At 39.3% G+C, this 21,971-nt stretch overlaps 1 protein-coding gene across 7 annotated transcripts in view; it reads left to right on the forward strand.

Moving 5' to 3' along the window:
* The window catches only part of ERG (ETS transcription factor ERG), a 206,270-nt gene that overhangs the window by 173,059 nt on the left and 11,240 nt on the right, over positions 1-21,971 (forward strand). For 4 of the 7 annotated variants that reach the window (XM_043538222.1, XM_037903894.2, XM_007064403.4 and 1 more), the window contains 5 exons: positions 4,443-4,594; positions 9,970-10,173; positions 11,121-11,201; positions 14,210-14,281; positions 21,011-21,079. In XM_043538222.1, the coding sequence (XP_043394157.1) occupies positions 4,443-4,594; positions 9,970-10,173; positions 11,121-11,201; positions 14,210-14,281; positions 21,011-21,079 (578 nt within the window). The remainder of the gene's footprint in view (positions 1-4,442; positions 4,595-9,969; positions 10,174-11,120; positions 11,202-14,209; positions 14,282-21,010; positions 21,080-21,971) is intronic. The other 3 variants (XM_037903906.2, XM_043538225.1, XM_043538224.1) reach the window with 1 other exon arrangement.

Here is a 21,971-nt window from a genome sequence, read left to right on the forward strand (position 1 = left end):
TCCTAAATAAAGGGAATAGTCCCAGTTCCAAAAGCCTATGGAGAAATTTTTTCTCAACAAACATTTAGCAGAACGTAAGAATTGAATTAGCTCAGTCCCTAACAAAAGACTAAGAGCTCTGCTAACTGTTCTTGGTGAGTATTGTTACGATTGTAGCCTTTTGGGGGCTTTTGTAAATTCCAGGTGTAACAAAGTATATTTACAAAGGGTAAAAATAACATGCAGCTGTGAAGAAAAACATCTCAGGTTTCAGTTCAAGCCTGCAGTTCACAATGAATCACTGCAAAGCTGCACCATTTGTACTTGGGCACACTTTCTGAAGGCAACTTTCCACTGCCCTCAGTCCCCTGATGATTCAGAAATAAAGCAGACTTACAAAATGTCCTAAAAAAAACCTTTTAAAGACAATCCCTCTCTTGTTGTTCTGTGTAGTAAAAATATTTTCTTCTGGTGGCTGCCCTGCTTATGTTTTCAGGTCTACTCTTCATATTATGAAAGTCAATTTAATTTGCTGAATTAGGTCCGGTTCAGTAAAGCAGTAAAGAATGTGCTTAACTTTAAGGACTTGGGTAGTCCCTTTAGCTTTGTCGGTACTTGCTGGAAGTTAAGCCTGGGTTTAAATGCTTTCTGAATGGGGGCTTCGGTCATTTATCCAGTCGAGTAAGGGACCAAACTCTTGACCATCTGCTTCTGGATTTTAATGAAATATGCTAACTTAAATTGTGATCTCCCCCCCGCCCCCGCTCTGTTTATAGTCAGATCAGAGAACCACCCGAGCAGTCCTGTCAGTCTGCCAAAAGCCTTTTGCTGCTACTTGATCTTTCACATCATGTATTGTTTAGTGTTTACAGTAGTTTTTTAAGGCATGATTGCCTTTGGAAATGGTGCAGGCTAAAACTGATGTGTTTTATAGATACAACAATCTGCTTAAATCCTTTTGCATTCCAAGTTCTTTTTATAGAAAAAGAAAATTAAGTAACTTTGCAAATTAGACCAGAGGATGTGGCTTGTAGTCTGTTTCACAAAACCATTGAAAATAATCTCATCATACAAAAAAATCAATGAACAGGCCAAACTGCCCTCACTGACATCCATGTAATGCCGTTGACTTCAATAGGGTCGCAGCGATGACTAAGGGCAGAATTTGGCCTGTGTTTCTGACTATAAATGTAGTTAAGTGTGCAATCTCATTTATACATAGGTGCCATTTCTATTTGTTATCGGTAAACAGAAAAAGCCAACATTTCAGCCACAAAAAGATTTTCTAAGAAACTTTCTCACAACATGTAACTATGTCTGGAATATTTTTTTTTTTTTGGTCTGTTTGCCTCTGTGTAGTAGAAGTAATGTTTAACAGGCTGCAGTAATTAATTCAATTTATATTTTGAGGTGTGCATGGGGGAGAAATTTACTCTCTTAAAAAATGCCCAAGTATTCTGACTGTGTATGGGCGGTGGTAAAATCCACCATCACCCAACCTGAGGCCTGGGTGAGGAGCTGCTGTGAAACTCCAACATCCACACACATAGCTGTTATTCAGGCCCGTGGCCTGGCATAGTGGTTGCGGGAACCTAGCACTTTACTGCATGGCATGTGCATCTGTCAAAAAATAGGAAGTTCAGCTAAAGCAATGTCCTCTATCTAAGGCTCAGATTATTGCGCTGTTACTGAAAGATTATCTATTAAATAAGAAACAGCTACAGAATTCACCCAAGATCTACTGAAATCACATTCCGGGATCTGGAAGACAATATGTTCCAATGGATACAAAATGGGACTGGAAGTCAGGAGGACTGGAGGGGTTTTCCTGGCAGTATATAACCTTGGGCAAGTCACTTTAGCCAAAATTTTCAGAAGTGTATCTTGTTATGGGAAACCGCAATCTGAGACATGTATGTGAGGGCCTGATTTTCAGAGATGCAAGAACCCACAATAGCAGTTGACCTCAACTGGATATGTGGGTACTCAGCATCTTGGAAAATCAAATGCCATATTCAAGTACTGCACAAATGCAATTTAATATAAAATAAAAATGGAAACACCAATAACTTGTGGACACTTTGAAAATTTGGGCTATAACTTCTTTCTACCTCCTCTCCTCTTGTATAAATCATTCTTGGTTAAATTCTGTCAAATTTATGGTGGAAAATGCTATATAATTGCTAGGTATTATTGAAATGCACACATGAGATTATTATAAAGTACATATAGATAACCTATATTAATAGTTTGGTTGTGAAATTTAGACATAGGGTAAAATATCTGCCACAAAAGTTGCTTTGAGAAGTGTGTTGAATGCCTAATCTGTGCTTTTTATGGCCTAATTTCCTGTCCAGGACCAGCCTAAAAGAGCTCCAAACTGAATGGAACAAAAGTAGCAAAAGCAAAAGCCTTATCTCAAGAAGTTTCTCTCTTGCTGAATTGTATGCTGTAGACTGTATATTGTAATGACATAGCCACAGCACAGTAATGGCAAAACAATAGGTCCACCAAGCATTAAATTAGTTCAGCGCAAAACTTTTTTTTATACCCACTGAAACAATTTGGCGATACTGGCCCCAGTTCAGCAAGGAACTTAAGCACATGCCTAACATTGCCTTCAGTGGGACTATTTATGAGCCCGGTGGTTTTCAAAATTTTTGTATTGGTGACCATTTCACGTAGCACACCTCTGAGTATGACCCCCCCATCCTTCTACATTAAAAATGAGGAGGGGTAATTTAATTTAATTGAATGGGGGCTGTGGACCATCAACCGCACAGAACTGACCACTCGCAATCCCCACGTAACCATCTTGTGACCCCCTGAGAGGTCATGACCCTCTGTTTGAGAACCCCTGAGCGAAAAGTGAGGCATGTGCTTAAGCAACTTGCTGAATTGGGACCTCATAGTTGGACTTTTATTTAGATATTAATTGATATTTGAACATTAAAAATATCAGCATTTTTTAAATGAATCCTTAATTGAAAATTATACTTTCATATAGCGGTACACATTAAGATAACCTTTAGGAACTATCCCATTTAACTCATTCTCCTACATATGGTGTATAGACTCTGGGCCAAATTGTGGGTCCTCTTCCAACTTTTGTCCCCATACAAATGCAAAATAGAGGTGTGAAAGCGTGCATAATCTGGTCATGTGTGATCTTCTGCATTGACACCCACGCAAATTGCTTGTACCAGAAGCATAAATAATCCGAATTGGGGAGGGCACACAGTGTCCATGGGTAGATTGAAGGGATCATGCTAAAACACATGGACCATATCACAGGACCACTTTGCCCTATCCTGAAATGGACCCCCATGATTTAATACACGGAGGACACTGTAGGTTCTGTGGAATGTAAACTGATCGGGTTTGGGAGAAGTCAGGATTGAGGTGCAACTATATTTATGGGGTTAAAATGTCCAGGAAAAGAAAATCTTTTAAGAGTGTAATTTTCATGTAAACAGAATGTCTCTCTAATCAACCTGACCTGCTGCCTATTACATACATCCACAGTACAGATGCATTATTGCAATAGCAGAATTAAATGAATGCTTAAGATATTAGTACTGTATAACTTTAAAAAACCCACCCTCTTTACATTTAAAGATATTCCCCTGTGGTTATGCTCTTTCTTTTGATTTTTTGAAGCAATATTTGTCTATATGATGAAACACATTGAAGACATTAAATTAAGGGTCAAATATGCCTGTGTCTGGCAGGAAGAAAATTGTGATGCCATTAAAAGGCCATTAAGGAACCCCCTATGGAACGTTAAACTCTAAAGGCTCTATTCAGAAAGCAAAGCCAAAAGTAAAAAGGTGTCTGGTTGCAGATCCTCTGCAGACGTCCACTGCTTGACTACAGTACCATGGAGACTGTGTTAGGCAGGAGCTGAAAGTCTTTCCCAGTCATGCATGTGGTATTTTGAATCATGGCTTTGGCAAAAGCCCCTTTTATATGGGCATACATAGAAGTGTCTGCATTGCACTACGTGATATACATCTAATGGAACTGAGCACATACCTAGTGAAACAATGGCAACCATGGAGGTAGAAAGTTCTCCAAAGCTGAGTAATAACTCTGGCTTTAAGTATATCTGTCTATTTTGCCATGTTCTCTATATCTTATATTTAGAGAGAGAAGCAGGGTCACTGCCTGTAATAGTCCAGTCTAAATCGTCAGGCCTCACCTCTTAAAATAAATTAATTACTGGCCATAGTATGTTTGCAAATATAGGGCCAGATCCTCAGCTGGTGTAAACTGGTGTAGTTTCATTTAAGTCAATCATATTTTCAGAGCAAAATCAATTAATGGACCAGAAGCGGGGTCTTCCCAGATGACTGCTCAGCCCTTACAATAAAGTCTCTCTCTCTCATATGCAATTTGAATACTAATAAAAATATTAGTGACGGTGTTATAATAATGTAGGCAAATTGTGATTGTTTTTCTAGGAATTCCCCTGATGACTGCAGTGTGGCAAAAGGAGGGAAGATGGTCAGTGGCTCAGACAATGTCGGGATGAACTATGGAAGCTATATGGAAGAGAAACATGTTCCACCACCAAACATGACAACTAATGAACGAAGAGTGATTGTTCCGGCAGGTTAGAAGCTTTAAAAGACCCCCCCACACACACTTTTAAGTAGCAAAATCTGTTACTGATATTACTAGGAAATCTGTTAACCTGATAAGATTGAAAGATTACCCAAGTTTTTTTTTATTAAACTAGATATGCTACATGTAAAAGACAAAGACAGTCTGATAAGAGAGATTAGGAAGAAAGACTACTAAACTCCCAGAATTGTTATGAAGAATGAGTTGAGAAATATAACAATAAAGCCACCTCATCAGCCAATGCTGCCCGCATTTTGGAGGTTTCAGATGCCTCCTGCCTGGGGTGCTTTTCCTAGAATCCCCTTGCTCTCTCCCAACCATAGAGGCTACAACTGTCACTGATTCTTGTGCAGAATACACAAGAGGAGGAAATGTTCCTTGCACAATTCCGCCCCTCTGCAAGTGACAGAGGCAGTCTGGTCCTAAGCATAATAAAAAGAGGCCCAATTTGCAAAATTAAACAATGTATAAGAATCCATTTGTCTAGATTATTCTCTGTGTTTGAGCAGTGTAATAAATTTTAATAAGCAAACTAACAACTCCCTGCAAGACAATGGCATGGCTGTTACATTCAGTAGCTGGTAGCAACCTTTATTATGGAATTCAGAAGGTAATTGGACAGGGAGGCATTCACTACTTTGTGCCCTGTCTTCTTTGGGTACCTCAAATGCTGGGAATATGCTTCATATTACAGAATGATCAGCATGCACACGCCCAAACTCAAAACAACAGACAATCATGTTACAATGTAAATATATACACAGGACATCTGCATCACGTAGACAGAAGAGTATAATTTGCTATTAGTTATTGATCTGCAGAAATGACTTTGTGTGAAACATTCCTGCTGCTACCACATTGCATAATGTTTTTACAGTTATTCAGTTGCTAAGGTCTGCAAGAGTACTAGCTGTGGCTAATTTTGCAAGCTGTAATTACATCAGTTATTTGTCAAGCAACATACACACACACACACACATATATATACACACACACATTGCACAATCCTCCACATGTATTTAGACAGGGCTTTTTTCTGAACTGTAGCAAAGAGATTCTTTCAGTGATAAAGTCTTCTGCAAAATTGGAAACAAGCAGCACTGAACATGATAGCATTCATATGTAACTTTGCAAAATGAACACTTCTCTCAATGGTAGCTCTTGACTTTTCTGATCTTTTAATTACCATAGGCTTGTAAAGGTGATAAAGATGTCTTTCCTTTTAGCATCTCCCTTGAGATGAATCTAAATGTGAGCTAGGGAGCAAGATGATCATAGTTACAGCCAGTTATTTTGTAAACTGTACAAAAAATACTTGGGTGAAGCTCATCTGTCAGACAGCTAGAGGTGTTTTCATTTCTCTTCCACAAGTGCAGTGTACACGATGATGTGGCAAAGCTTAGGAAAATCAGAACACAGGATTTATAACTCACAGTTAAGCTAATGACAAGAGTTCAGAACTCCTATTCAAATTCATCACCAAAAATAAGAAGCATTTCAAAAATTTGTACATATAATAAAATGGTTGGCGAACCTCTGAAGGTTTGGATGTTCACTTCAATTTAAACTGAATTTAACTGATGGACTTCTTGTTTTATCCCAGTCAGGACTGGGCAACTACTGATCCTCTCATCATGAACACTAGTTCTAGCGCCCCACACCACCCACGCACCCTTTCCTCCCTCAGTAACCAGACCCACTATCCATGAAGATCATCAAGGTCCCTCAGACTATCATCCATGCCCACTAGGCTGTGGGCTGCCTCACACTTCCCAGTAATCTGATCATTCTGTCTCGGGCTGCTTCAAAATATAGGAAGAGTCTCTAAAGTTCCCGAGAGCTAAGGGCTTCAGACCTTCAAAGTCTTAAAATGGATGTAGCCTAACTAAACGGGAAGCCCAGGATGCATGGAAGTTGAAGTGAGCAGGTGCACGTAGTCTGAAAGACTTTGAGGAGCACCATAGACCTTTGAGAATGGTTTTGGGGAGCAGAATGGGTTAAGACTGATTAGGAGAAGAAGGGAGGTTTTGAGGTTAAGACACTCACTGCACAGGCATACAGAAGATCAAAGTTCAATTCCCAGCTCTACCATGGGATTAATGTGTGAGCTTGGGCAAGTCACATAATCTCTTTCTTCTCAGTTCCCGATCTTTGGGAATAATGTATTTTATATGATCTTTTGTCTGTTTAAATATAAGATCTTCAAGGCAAGAGCTCTCTCTTACTATCTGTACGTAGAGTGCATGGCTTGATGGGACCTAATATTGGTAGAGGCCTCTAGACACTATTATTATACAAATAAATAATGAGGAGAGAGGTCAAGGGCTACGTGCATAGGATTCTGTGGGATGGTAATGGAAGGAGGGAATTCAGAGGGAAGAGCGATGGTAGAGTTGGAGTTAGGGGTTAGAACTGTGTAAGTAACTGATTTTTTTGTTCAGTGGATGAAATGAAAAATTGGAGGAAAAAATCATTTCATGGCAACTCAAACCAAAAGTTTTAGAAAATTTTGGGGGAATCAAAAAAGTTGAAAGAATTTAATTCTGGTTCATACTAAATATTTTGTTCACCCCAAAGCAACATGTTTTTTCTTTATCTTGATTTTTTAAACTTTTTAAAATTATATAGATCTAATTAAAGTAACAGTCAAAATAAGAAGTTTCTCAAATCACAAAGTCAAAGTGTTTCAATATTTTGACTTTGGGGGGGAATTTTATTTTTTGAGGGTTTTTTTCAACTGAAGCAATTTGGCGAATTCAACACAAATTTGCAAAATGTTTCAGTCAACATGCATTTGCAGTTTTTGGTGAAACAACTTTTGTCCACAAATTTTGCTCAGCTCTTACAAAAAAAAAAAAAAAAGGAGGGGGCGGGTCAGGAGAGGAATGGGCAAAGATTTGGAGGAATGGGCAAAGATTTGGACCAGTTCATTTTTTCCCCACAGCCAGATTTGTCAGTATCTGATATAATTAACAAAAACTAGTGCAAGACAGGTTTCAGAATAGCACCCGTGTTAGTCTGTATCCACAAAAATAAAAGGAGTACTTGTGGCACCTTAGAGACTAACAACTTTATTAGACCATAAGCTTTCGTGAGCTACACTCTCTAAAGTGCAAGACAGGATCTGGTTATCAGCATACAGCAGTACATCACAACATTCTAGGACAGGGCCAGATTAATGAGATTGCAGGCCCAGGGCTAACGTTTTTCTGAAGCCCCGTTTTCGTGAACCCTGTATTAATGAAAACAAAAGCGTACCCAGCTTATGGCAATCAACAAGTCATGTATATTACTGAATAAACATGAAAAGAAAATTGAAGACAATGAACAGGTTACATACTGCCTGGATAAACATAAAAATAGAAAACTTTAAGCGTCAAATGAATTGCTGTAGGTTTAAACTGGCATCTTGTGAGCTTTACGTGATTCAAATTCAGTTTTGAATCCTCAAATGACAGTAAATGAAGTAAATCCCATTCAGCTGACATGATTGCAAGAGCATTAAATTTTGTTTCTACCATAGCTCACCAAAGACAACTTTTCATTCAGACAAAGCTTAGAGAACAATTACTCTGCTTCACAGCTGGCAATGGGTACATTCAAATACAGTCTCAATGCAATGAAAATATTCGGGAAGACATTACTCAGATCTTTGTCATGAAAAAATTTGCTGATTTCAAGAGCACTCTTATCCTGCATGTCACAATATCTTATAAATGCTGAAAATTGATACATTTTGGAAAAAGCTCAAGCTCTAGATCATTTGAGTAAGGGTTGAGCAACCAGTGAGTGCATGTTTTCTTCTCCTCTTCACTTTGTATTTTTAAGGTTAGGAAAAGAATGCTCTATCTAACTGAATCTATGCTAACTTATTAAATAACAGGGCAAATTCTGAAGTCCTTACTCAGTCTTTCCTTAGAAAAAACTGTTCTTGACTTCACTGAGCATTTTGCTTGAGTAAGCAGTATGAACTTCACCAGAAACCTTTGAAAATGATAGTTATTGGCTTCTGTCCTGCAACAGGTGCTGCAAATACAAACACCTGTACCCAGTGGTCCTCTGCATATGGACAGGGGTTCACATCACTATGTGAACAATAGTGTAGGGTAATGATGAGACATAACAGGTGAAGATCAGTGATGTGGGAGGACAAGTTAACAGTAAAATAAGTATGTAATAAATAATAAACAGCAGTCCCACCTCACCACCATACTTTGGACAGCCATTTTTTCTCAGGTCTTCTTTCCCCCAATAGGCCAAATTCATTTTTTGTATAACTACACTGAAGTTAGTGCATCACGGATTATCATCTTCCAGTTTGACAATAATGTACTTTGTTAATTTAGTATTGGTCCCAATGGTGGCGTGCCCCAGGGGTTGGTCTTGGGGCCAGTTTTCTTTTACATCTTCATTAATGATCTGGATGATGAGGTGGATTGCACCCTCAGCAAGTTTGTGGATGACACTAAACTGTGGGGAGAGGTAGATATGCTGGAGGGTAGGGATAGGGTCCAGAGTGACCTAGACAAATTGGAGGATTGGGCCAAAAGAAATCTGATGAGGTTCAACAAGGACAAGTGCAGAGTCCTGCACTTAGGACGGAAGAATCCCATGCACTGCTACAGGCTGGGGACCAACAGGCTAAGTGGCAGTTCTGCAGAAAAGGACCTGGGGATTACAGTGGATGAGAAGCTGGATATCAGTCAACAGTGTGCCCTTGTTGCCAAGAAAGCTAACGGCATATTGGGCTCCATTAGTAGGAGCATTGCCAGCAGATCGAGGGAAGTAATTATTTCCCTTTATTTGGCACTGGTGAGGCCACATCTGGAGTATTGCATCCAGTTTTGAGCCCCCAACTACAGAAAGGATGTGGACAAATTGGAGAGAGTCCAGCAGAGGGCAATGGAAATTATTAGGGGGCTGGGGCACATGACTTACGAGGAGAGGCTGAGGGAACTGGGCTTATTTATTCTGCAGAAGAGAAAAGTGAGGGGTGATTTGATAGCAGCTTTCAACTATTGAATGGGGGTTCCAAAGAGGATGGAGCTAGGCTGTATTAGGTGGTGGCAGATGACATAACAAGGAGCAATGGTCTCAAGTTGCAGTGGGGGAGGTCTAGGTTGGATATTAGGAAACACTATTTCACTAGGAGGGTGGTAAAGCACTGGAATGGGTTACCTAGGGAGGTGGTGAAATCTCCATCCTTAGAGGTTTTTAAGGCCCAGCTTGACAAAACCCTGGCTGGGATGATTTAGTTGGAGTTGGTCCTGCTTTGAGCAGGGGATTGGACTAGATGACCTCCTGAGGTCTCTTCCAACCCTAATCTTCTATGATTCTAATTTTATGCTTTGTGAAACCATTCAGATCCTACGTTATGGAGTACAGACCATGTACGTCAGTGGTTGGAATGGGCCGTGAAGGAATATGGTCTTCCAGACGTTGACATCTTGTTGTTCCAGAACATTGATGGGAAGGAACTGTGTAAAATGACCAAAGATGACTTCCAGAGACTCACCCCAAGCTATAATGCAGATATCCTCCTCTCACATCTACACTACCTCAGAGAGAGTAAGACAATTTCCATTCTTTATGATGGTTAGAACAAATCTATCAACAGCATTTCCAGTTGTAGTGCCTTTTCAATTTGGGATTTCAAATCTCCCTATCTCGAATATTACTGCTTCAGAAAATATTATGTAGGGCCTGATCCAAAGCTTATTTAAGTTGATGGAAAAACATCCATTGACTGGAGTGGGCCTTAGATCAGGCTCATTGTGACTACTTTCAGAAATTATCTTAAGAATATCTCCAAATGTCCATATTAGGCAAAAATTAATTTGAAACCCAGCCTGTTCATCCACAATACTGTAGGAAGAAAATCAAAGGGACTTTTGGTGATGATGTTTTTTCTGGTCACGTACTCTTCTTTCCATTTTAGGTTTGAGAACCCTAAATGAGAGTAAAAACATTGATTTATAAAGAAAATTCCAGGCATGATTCTATGAACATATATCATCTGTTCTACTCTGCATAGGTGTATATAGCTCTCATTTAAATTAATAGGAGTTATGTACATTCATGGAGAAGAGAACAGAATCTCCTAAATCTGAAACCAAAGGATTTGTAGCAGATGACTAACATTCTAAGGGGGAAGAAGGGAACAGTGAATTACTGATCTGAAGGCTGTAGTTTTGGCATAATTTGCACAATTTAAAACATTAAAATTAGTGAATATGGTTTTAAAAACAAACAAACATTGCAACACCAGTGTGGTGCAGTCTTTTACATACACATACACACACACACAATCAGAATGAAATATTATGTATTAATAATATTATTTAAATGAATACCCTAGTTTAAGCTTTAACACACACAGCTCCCCCACAAATAGCAGAACTAAACTGATTGTTACTAGACTTGCTTTAAAACAATCCTATCGGGGGAAAAATGTCTTTAGAAGATAATTCTCAATTTTTTTTCATTTTGGTGTTGCTTTTTGTTTTGTTTTGTAGCTCCTCTTCCACATTTGACTTCAGATGATGTTGATAAGGCCTTACAAAACTCTCCACGGTTAATGCATGCTAGAAACACAGGTAATGCTGGCATCACTCCCATTCCTATAGGTCATCTTCTAAAAACACAGGATTCCTGTTTGAGTTGCATGCTAAAAAATGGAAATGGTAAATCACCAGGGAGACAGTGTATTCTCCCCTGATATTTGTGTAAGATTCATATTAGCAATTATGGGAGTTTTCTACACACACACTGAACAGAGGCGAGATCATTTAGGACCAGATTCTACAATTGGATCCCTGTGTGCAATTTAACTCTTGTACCCACAGAGGCGCAAGGGTCCACCCACATGCAACAAACTGCACTTAGTCTCTAAGGCTCTGATCTTATCCTATCAGATCCACACAGGTGGATCCTTTTGCCCACATGGAGCCCTACTAAAGTCAATGGAGCACTGTACTGGCTCAGGAGTCCACCTGCACAGATCAGCTTGCAGTGTTGGTGCCTAAGTCTGGTTTATTTCTCCCATGCAGTATATTGTATCAGATATTTAAATTAGGGTTACCATACGTCTGTATTTTCCTGGACATGTCCTGCTTTTTGGTTCTTAAATTGCCGTCCGGGAGGAATTTTTAAATATCTAAAAACATCCGGGATTTTGCCATTATTATTTTTCCCCAAAGAAGAGTTGATCATTCAAGAAAGAGAGTGAATGTTGATCATTTGAGAAAGAGAGTGAATGTTGATCACTCGAGAGAGTGCCCGCTTTTTCCCCCTAGCTCCCAGCGCTTTCGCCACAAAACAGCTGTTTCGCACAGCTGGGAGGGAGGGGGGTGGAGGGGGAACGCGGTGCAGTCAGGGCCGGGGCGGGGATTTGGGGAAGGGGCCCAATGGGGCAGGGAGGGGGTGGAGTTGGGGCGGGGACTTTGGGGAAGGGGTTGGAATGGGGGCGGGAAGGGGTGGAGTTGGGGCAGGGCCGGGGGAGGCGCAAGCAAACACCCCCCCACACGTACCCCATGGAGTGTCCTCTTTTTTGAATGTTCAAATATGGTAACCCTATTTAAATACTATTTTATCACAAAAAGAACTGGATAAGCAGGGATTTTACTTTTCCCCATTTTAGAAGACAATACTGACTATTTTGCTGGTGGAGTATTTCCAGTTTTAATTTTTTAATTTAGACTGTACCAATAATAAAATGAAACATGCTAAATTAAAAAGGGTGTTATAACCTCACAAAATGTAAAAGATGTGTGGGATTTTTTTTAAAGCAAAAATCCCTTTTTACCATGCTAGGCCATTATCCTCTACTACTACTATGCTTGGGCCTTTTGAAAGTCAGGGGGTAGGGAGAAAATGTATTTTATGGACTGCTTTCTGTCCCCAGGTTTTCATGCTGCTTCCCTGAGTCTTGTTCTGTGCTGAAGTCCTACTAAGTGCTGATTCTTCTCTCTGTACAATGCTTTATAGATACGCACATAACCCTCCATCACATACATTGTCTATAATATGGGGCTTCTCACCAAGTCTCAGCAAAGTTTGATCTTATTTAAAATTAAAAAAAAAAAGTTACTACTTACCCTCCTATGAGCCACCCAGGACAAGTAGGAGATGAATATGAAACACTCCTTAAAAGTATATTTCTTCTGCAAAATTCTATGATGTTACAAAATTTCACTCAAAATATTTATGAAAAAAATCAGTGGAAGTTTTGTTTTGTTCTAGTAGTTGCATAACAGAGGGTGACATGGAATGCTATATATTATAATTTGATTAAATACAAGTTTTGAACAGCACGTTATCATGCCTGAGGGTATTAGTTACCTACAGTGACCAGAAATAACAACTATTTAAGAAATGGAAAAGCTAATATCAAAAAAGAATGTGAAATATTCTGCAAATTTTCTTTCACTGTCATAATTAGCACTGTTTCCCTGCAAACTTACAGCATAGTTACTCAAACATTAAATGCTCTTTGCTAAGATCAAATGTTTCATATCCAATATATCCTCTATCGAGGGCTGGTAGGTTTGATCCAAAGTCCATTCAAGTCAGTGGGAGCCTCTCCATTCACTTCAATGGACTTTGGAACAGCCCTTAAATTTCATTTTAAAAGTAGATGGATTTGAGGGTCTTTTCCATCTCTATGAGTCACAGTCCTAATTTAGCAGAGAACTTCCCCGCACAGTTATCCAGTAGTTTCTCAATGAATCCCTGTTACCTTTTTCTGTGTAATTGCAATGGTGTTGAGATTTCTTAGTTTCTCTGCCCAAAACAAAATAATCTGCATTTACTTCACTGGGATTATTGATACACTGCAGCTACATAGACAGCATTTATGTCCGCAGTATCATACAGTATGAAAGAAAAAGAAATAATAATATTTGTTTGGTTTGGTTCTGTTTGTATAAAAATGTGGGATGGGAACTTCAAAGGAGCCTGAGGGGATTAGTGTCCTACTTCTTTTAAAAGTCACATAATCCCCTTAGATTTCTTTCAGATTTCCAACCATGATAACTATAAATCTGTTAGCATGGTTAGAGCTATTTAAATTCCTGAAATAGTCAGACATCATTTTCTGCATCAAACTGGTTATTTTTACAATGTTTCACTATACACCAAGAATTAATTCTCTGGGAGACTGATCCAAAGCCTATGGAAGTAAATGAAAAGAGTCCTACTTATTTCCATGGGCTTTGGATCAGGCCCTAGGTTATCTGCTGAAAATATGCACAGGTTAGGGAGATGTACACACTAAATAAAGATAAGGCAAAATAAATTGCACTTCACAACAGCTATGAAACCTGCTGAAATCTGGAGCCAGTTTTTCTAAATTTAAAAAAATATGGACTTAATTCTCTTCTTACTTACCTTGGTTTACACTGGGGTATCTCCACTAATTTGAATGGATTTACACTGATGTAAAGGAGACTAGAATCAGGCCCTATAAACCTCACTCCTGGGTGACAAAACATTTATTCATATGCTTCATTCAAATATACTGACTGGCTGAAATAGAGTTACCAGTGACAGCACTGACTGTGGAAAAAACAGTCCTTATGTGTTTTGTCTCCACTTTTTCCTGCAGGAGGTGCAGCTTTTATTTTCCCAAATACTTCAGTTTATCCAGAAGCGACACAAAGAATTACAACCAGGCCAGGTATGAATGATGATCTTACTATGTGATGCAATCTTGCTCACTCTCACTATCCCTCTCTCTTTCTCAGACTCCTATAAAATAGCACAGTATATAAATGTTGAATAATATATATCTATAGGTATATATGGTCCCCTGTGTGGGATGAAGTGGGATGGAAGAGCAGCTTAATGAGTCTGTTTTTCCATAGCCATCTATTTTTGAGGCAGTGTGGCCTAGTGGATAGAGCAGTGGGCTGGGACTCAGGAGACCTAGGTTCTATTCCCAGCACTTTCCATTGGCCTGCTGAGTGATCTTGGGCAAGTCACTTCACCTGTCTGTGCCTCAGTTTTCGCGTCTGTAAAATGAGGATAATGATACTGAGCTCCTTTGTAAAGTGCTTTGAGATCTACTGGAGTAAGTGCTATGTAAGAGTGTGGTATTAGTATTATTATTTGTTTCTTCTCTCTCTGTTTACTGTTTATTTTTGAGACAAAATAACTAGATGCAAGGGTATAAAAGCATAAAAACAAACAACAAGAGATTCTTTAAGTATATCAGAAGTGGGAAGCCAATGACAGAATATGTGGGTCCGCTAGATCACCAGGGATAAAGGGCACAATGAAGGAAGAAAAGAACAATGCTGAGAAGCTAGAGGATTTCTTCACCGCTGAGGATGTTGGGAAGATACCTAGCCTGGACCTTTGCTTTTCCAATAATAAAGAGGAAGTACTAGCAGGGATTGAGGCAACAGAAGAAAGTGATTAAAAAGCAATAGGTCACCAGGTTCAGGTGGTATATATCCAGGAGTACTGAAGAGAATTAAAATTGAAGTTACTGAGCTGCTAGTAAAGATATGCAATCTCTCACTAAAACAGCTAGTGCACCAGAGGATTGCAGGATAGCAAATGGTGTATGTATATTTTAAAAATGCTCTAGATAGTAATCCAGGAAATTAATCACCAGTACATCTTGCACTGGTTGAAATGATAGTTTAAAATTTGAACAACAACTGGTTCTTCTATATCTAATACTTTATTGATATGTTCAATAAATCTAATAAAACAGCGAGGCATGATTTTCCTTGCAGAAATTGTGCCAATTAGACCCTATTATATTATGATCTTCTAGGTTTTTCTAGAAGGTTTTTCCTAGAAGTTCATAATATAATAGGGTCTAACCGGCACAATTTCTGCAAGGAAAATCATGCCTCGCTGTTCTATTAGACTTCTTTGAACATATCAATAAAGTATTAGACATTGAAGAACCGGTTGACATAATTTATTTAGACTTTCAAAAGGACTTTGACAAAGCGCCTCAGAAGAGGTTACTAAAGAAATTGAGTAGTAATGGGATGAGTGGCAAAATATTGTCATGGATCAAAAACTGGCTAAGACATAATACTAAAAATAGGAACAAATAATCAACTCTTATCGTGACAAGAGGTTAACAGTAGGCGCCTCACAATACAGTTAGGATGACTGATGTTTAATGATCTGGAAAAGGATGGTGACAAAATCTGTGACAAAAGTGAAGAAGCAAAATTTGCAAATGGCACAAAATTATTTAGATTAGTTAAATCCAGAGAGAACTGTGAGGAACTTCAGTGGGAATTAACCAAGCTAAGTGAATGGGCAATACAATGGCTGATGAAAGTGAATGTTGATAAATGCAATATAATGCAAATTGGAGGGGAAAATTTGAACTATTCCTATACCTTACTGAGTTCTAAATTAACCTTATTAATTCAGGAAAAGGGACCTGGGCATCACTATGGACTGCTCAATGGAGACCTCTGCTCAGTGTACAACTGCTGTCAAAAAAACTAACAAAATGTTAAGCTGCATAAGGAACAGGGTGGAGAATGATATGGAAAAGATTATTGTGCCACTATATAAATCAACAGTGCAGCCTCATTTGGAACGTTGTGTTCAGTACTCGTCACCCCATCTCCAGAATTATATTTGCAGAATTAGAGGGCATTCAGAGAGAAGTGATGAGAATGATTAAAACCCTGGAAAAGCTCTCCTCTGGTGAGCAATTGGTAAATCAGGGATTTTTTACCTTAGATAAGAGATGACCAATGAGAGGTACATGATAAAATTATTATAAAATAATGAGAGGCTTAGAAAAGGTGGATTGGGAACTTCTATTTTCCATGTGTCTCAATACAAGAATGAGAGGACATTCAATGAAATCAAGAGGAAGCAAATTCAAAACTGATAAAAGGAAATACTTTTTCACACAACACATAAGTAGACTTTGGACCTCATTGTCATGGGATGTTGTTGAAGTGCAGAGCTTAGCAAGATCCAAAGAGAGATTGGACATTTATATGGATAACAAGAATATTCAGTTGGAGTAGTAATTACCAACACAAATTTATATCAGATATGAAACCTGATCCTTCAGAGCTCTCACTAATCTCTAACTAATCCTATCTCTAGTAGGAAGATTACCCCAAATCTGCTTACTGTGTGGAGTCTTCAATCTTCCTCTGAATAGTTGGAAACAGGATAGCAGATTAGATGGAACACAGGACTTTTCCAGTATGACAATTCCTATGTACCTATCCTTAGCGCATACTCCTCTGGATGGTTCATTCATCATTTTTTTTTAATACAGAAGAATCAAATATAATTTCCTTACATAAAATTAAAGTAATTTCTTATATATGTATTTCCTTTCTATCTCTATTTTTATTAGTTATTTGTTGTTCATTCTGTGAATCAAGAATTTTGATAAAGGTATGTTTAAAATGTGATCAAATACATTAATATGATCCCTGAAACAACACATACACGAGTTGTACAATAAAATTTTATTATGCCCACTGTCATGTGACCCCCTTCTCCCATGATACACCTCAGGGCTTGGTCAGAAGGGAAACTACATTGCTTCTAGCCAGGGTGTCCAGGAGAGAACTAAAGCTCCCATGAGGCTATGCAACACCAAAGGGAGATGCAGTATAATGTTGACCTGATTCAAAATGAAATGTTTTGGGTCAGTTCAACCAACCAAAATATTTCAGTCTGGGTCCAGCTGACCTAAAATGTAAGATTTAATTTTGATTTTCCCAACAGAAAATAAAAACAATTAAGTAAAATCTGGGTACAAGGGTTCCTGGGTACAGGTGTTTTCTTAGTTTTCTTTCAGCAGAAAATTCCTGATAACTCTAGTTTTCAGACAAGGTCCAAATCTCAACTAGAATTGACACAGCCTAACTTTTACAGGGAAGCTATTCCATAACTAAATGCTCTTTTGCTAATAACAGGAGTAGCTATGATTGTCCTCGAGGCAGTCATTGATTACAAGTAAAAGGAAAAAGAGGGATAGAGGATGCTAAAGTAAAAATGCATTAGCCAAACATTGGGAAGCAATTCCAGATAGTGACTCAAAATTAAACAATTACCATTGTTAAATGAATATAATGGAGAATAGGAAGTGAGTGAGGTTCCTGAAGAATTAGAAAGGCAAAGTCATATTTCTTCAGCTGTCCTGACAATAGAATACCAGGAATTTTTTGCAAGTTAAAAGTGATACACTGTAGTAGCTCAGGAAGGACTAATATGGGATTACCTAAATGTCTCATCAAATGAGAGTGAATTACAAGATCTGTTCTAGATAAGGACATACTGTACCAATTTCTCATGAGTAAAAACAGACCTGCTTATCTGTGATAGCAATATGTTTAACAAAATACAAATCATTGTCCAAATAAACTCCCAGATCCTGAACTAAGAATGAAGTCTTAATTTTGATGCTGTTTCAAGTAGGGCTGAGAGCTGGATCTTTCCTTTAAAAGAGGGCGTAGTCACACAACTGTATGATGATGTGTTTTGCCTCTTGACTCAAGAGTTTTCTCACAGTACTAAATTTATACTTCGTAATTAATTTCAGGTATGTGGTATTTTAAAAATAAAATCCTAACAACTAGCACTAGTATGCAAATGCACAAGTGCCATGCAACTGCCCTTAATATACAGTTACACAAGAGTTTACAATCTGAGCCCCACTTCCCATCCCTCTCAAAAAAACAAATGAAGAATGGGAAGGAGTGCAGACTGGCTAGTGACAGGCACATATCTCATCAGTATCATGTTGTTCTTTTCTACCTTTGTGGGAGAGTGAAGGGTTAGGAAAAATTGGAATTACCGACATGTGCACCTGACATCACTCTTTCCCCCCTTTGCTTGTATATTGTGTCCTACTCCCCCTCCCTTTGGGCTAGATTCTTGGCCCAGCTCAAGATGTTGCACACACTGGTCACAACCCCCAAGCTGGGAATACCACAGCATGGAAGGGTTTTCATCAGGTGCAGCATAGCCAGCTTGTGCACCTCCCACCATGCACTCTGACAGTCCTCAGCTGCTTATGATCCATTGTGGACCATAGCCACCTAGTGCTTGTTTAGAGTAGCCCCCAGGCTGTTCTAATTGTCATCCAGAGCTGGGCAGAGGATCGGGATCAGCTCCTTGACAACACACCCTCTGTTTCTGCTGTGTGCAGTAGAAACTGCACACAGCACACAATTTGACCCTTCGTCTGTCTTCGTTTTCCTTTTAGATGGTGAGTTCTCCAGGGAGAAGACTATCTCTAACTATATGCTTTAATGGTACTGAGCACAATTGGATCCCAATTTGATTGGGGCTTCTGGGTGCGACTATACTATAATAAATAATTATAATAGTACCCTATACAGTTACTCAGATCAGGGATAAATACCTATACAGTTAGCGCTATTTTGTCCAATTCTCCATGTTTCCACAAGAGAAGAATGTGGTATAAAAGTAGAAAAATCAAGGATAAAAAGGCACAGTTACTTAAAATATAATACAGAACAAAAAGTGTGTATTCCAGCAAAAACGAAATTTTGAGAGTGTAAGATTCCATCAGACCACAGCGATGGCAATGCCAGTTATACACGCAAGCCAAACAGACTAAATAAATTAAAGGCAATTTGGTTGTGAATTACACATTACACTTTGTTTCCATTCCATTCTCTCTCCAGTAGTGTCTGAAAATGAGTAGATATACAAAAGCCACACTCAGAGTCAAACTGCCTTCTCAACTGGGTTCACAACTTCCTACCTGATTTCATTTTTAAAGACTGTCAAACAACCTTTCTAAAAGAAAGCTAAGACACTATTAAGAATCTACCATCCATTCAAAGGAGTCTATGCTTCTACCTTAATACAGCACTGATTTGGCAACAGGTGTATTTTATTCCCTTTCTTGAGATCTCAAAGGAGGCCCAAAATTAGTATATTGTGTATATTATAGCTACTGGAGCAGTGCAAAAAGAGGCTCCACATGGCCCAGACTAAGGTTGAAATTATAGAAAGGGGAGGACGAGGGACCACTCCCTTCATCCCCAAGCTAGCCAATGAGTGGTTGGACACTCCTGTGTCCCCTCATTGTGTGTTCTCCACCCCCGTTCAACTGGGGCTGTCCCAATCACTGCTGGCTCATTGTTTCCCACCCTCTGAAGCGGTTGGGTGGCATTGCACTCTGAGGGTTACAGACACATGAGCTGTCATTGTCATGTTAACTTGTAGGGTGTTTCAGTTTCTTTTAGCAACTATTTGAAATTGTTTTTATGGGAATGGCAATGAGGAATGCTCAAGTATAAGCCATCAGCTAACTGTTAGCCAGAAAGAGGTGGGTTTTGTGAATGGTTCTGAAAAAGGAGAGTGAGAGAGGCTATATCAAGTGTAAGAATAAAAGAAGGATCCATAGGTGGGAGAACAAAAGGCAAATGAAAGCAGCGGAGTTAACAGAGTAAAGGGCACATGCAAAGTGAAAAGTAGCAGACAAGGGCAGAGATGTAGGGTATAGCAGAGGTACAGGATATTTAGTACAGCCTCACTGGGTTCAAAGGATATCAGGACTAGTGATTGCCTCAGCTACAGAGCAGATCCTTCCAAATGCTCTGTGATTAATAAGAATAAATAATTTATTTATTAAAAAGTTACATAACATTAAATAAAAGAAAATGAAGTTTATCAAAAGTCTTAGTAGTAACTTAGTGGAACATCATAATAACAAAACCAGTGCTATACTGTCCCCACTAATATCCCCACTGGATGGGACCATACGTAGCTCTCAAGCCTTCCACATCTCAAGGAGTGACAGCAGCAGACTAACAAGGCAGTAAAAATTCCAAAGTCCATTTTCTTAAAACAATGAATTGTAGAAGAGACTTTCATCTGATGCACTGTGATGGGAGATCTTACCCAAGTAACTAACACTTACTCCTGCCTCCAACCTCCATGGATCCTTGAACCCACTCTAGTCAGCCAGGCTCTAGTGTGAGCTATCAAAGTGCCTGCGCTGTCCCCCCACCTACATCCCAGTGGAAGTGTGTTGGTGGGGGGGATGGGGGGGGAGATACGGGGAGATTAAAGGCAAGAGCAGAGTTGTGGAGACACTTGAAGGTGAGGACAATAAATTTGAATGTGAGGTGGAAGGAGACAAGAAGCCAGAGAAGAGACATTGCCACAGCAGTGGGGGAGGGTGAAGATTTTTTTTGCAGTGGTGTGTTGAGTAGACTGCAGAGGAGAAAGGAAAGAGGCAGGTAGTTAGGGAGGCCAGGGTGCAGCTGTCAGGGTGAGAGATGACTAAAAGGACCAGGGGCTTGGCAATGGGGATCCTTCTCATTTCAGTAACCTTCCCATGTCCAGTGATTTAGCCACTAAGAATGTGTCACACTTTATGCCGTATATATTTGAGACAGTTTATTTTTCTCTACAGATTTATCGTATGAACAAGCCAGAAGGTCAGCATGGACAAGTCATAGTCACCCTGCTCCTCAAACAAAAGGTAAGCACCTGCTTACTTTCCAGCATGGGGGCCCAATTCATGTCAGGTGTATCTCCTCTGGAAATGGAATTCAAACTTGAGCACCTATGTTATGCCACAGAATTCTGCATTTGGGTATTCAAACTATTATTTGGTGTCTGAAACTGGTACTTGGGTATCAAAGGACTGGTCTGAGAATTAAAATAAGGATTTGGGTGTTTTAAACTTAGGCACCCAAATTTGAAAATCTGCCTACAATAGGCCTATTTTTGATATAGCTCACTCAAAGAAAGAAAAGTAACAAGAGTTTGGATCAATGTAAAATCCTTAGCTCTACCAATAAATCAAACAGAGATATAGAGCAGAAGCACTGTAGACTCTGCAGAAAAAATAGATTAATACTTACTGAGTGGTTGAAATGTTTCAAAAGTGATTTGAGTATTCCTTCTAAAGTTTGTTCTTTAAGGTTTTGGGTCCTATTTTCTCTTCTATGACTGCATGCAGAGAGGAGTCGTGGGTGGGAGGACCTTTGCCTCTGTGGTATGGTCCCCTTCCCTTTCTACTGCAAGAAAGCTCCTTCATGGGGACTATCTGGGATTCTAGCTCCACGAAGTTGGAGGAAGCAGGCCACAGTTGGACTTCTCTGGATTCTCCCCATCCCGACTTGCAGGAGAACATAGTGCAAGCCCCTTATCACCAGTGGATGCCATGAGATCCACAAAGAAAAACTGGTCAAAACACTAGCTTCTTCTACTGGGGGAGAGGAAAACCACACTCACACCCCTCCTCTACCACAATGGAAGAATTCAGAAGAAACACTATCTGTAAATCATTAGAACTCATAGATTTTCTTCTCCCCTGCATGGGTTAGTCACATATAAGGAAGAACGGAGCCCTTTCTTTGCAAGTTATA

The sequence above is a fragment of the Chelonia mydas genome, chromosome 1 (assembly GCF_015237465.2).
Source record: "Chelonia mydas isolate rCheMyd1 chromosome 1, rCheMyd1.pri.v2, whole genome shotgun sequence".
NCBI lineage: Eukaryota > Metazoa > Chordata > Testudines > Cheloniidae > Chelonia > Chelonia mydas.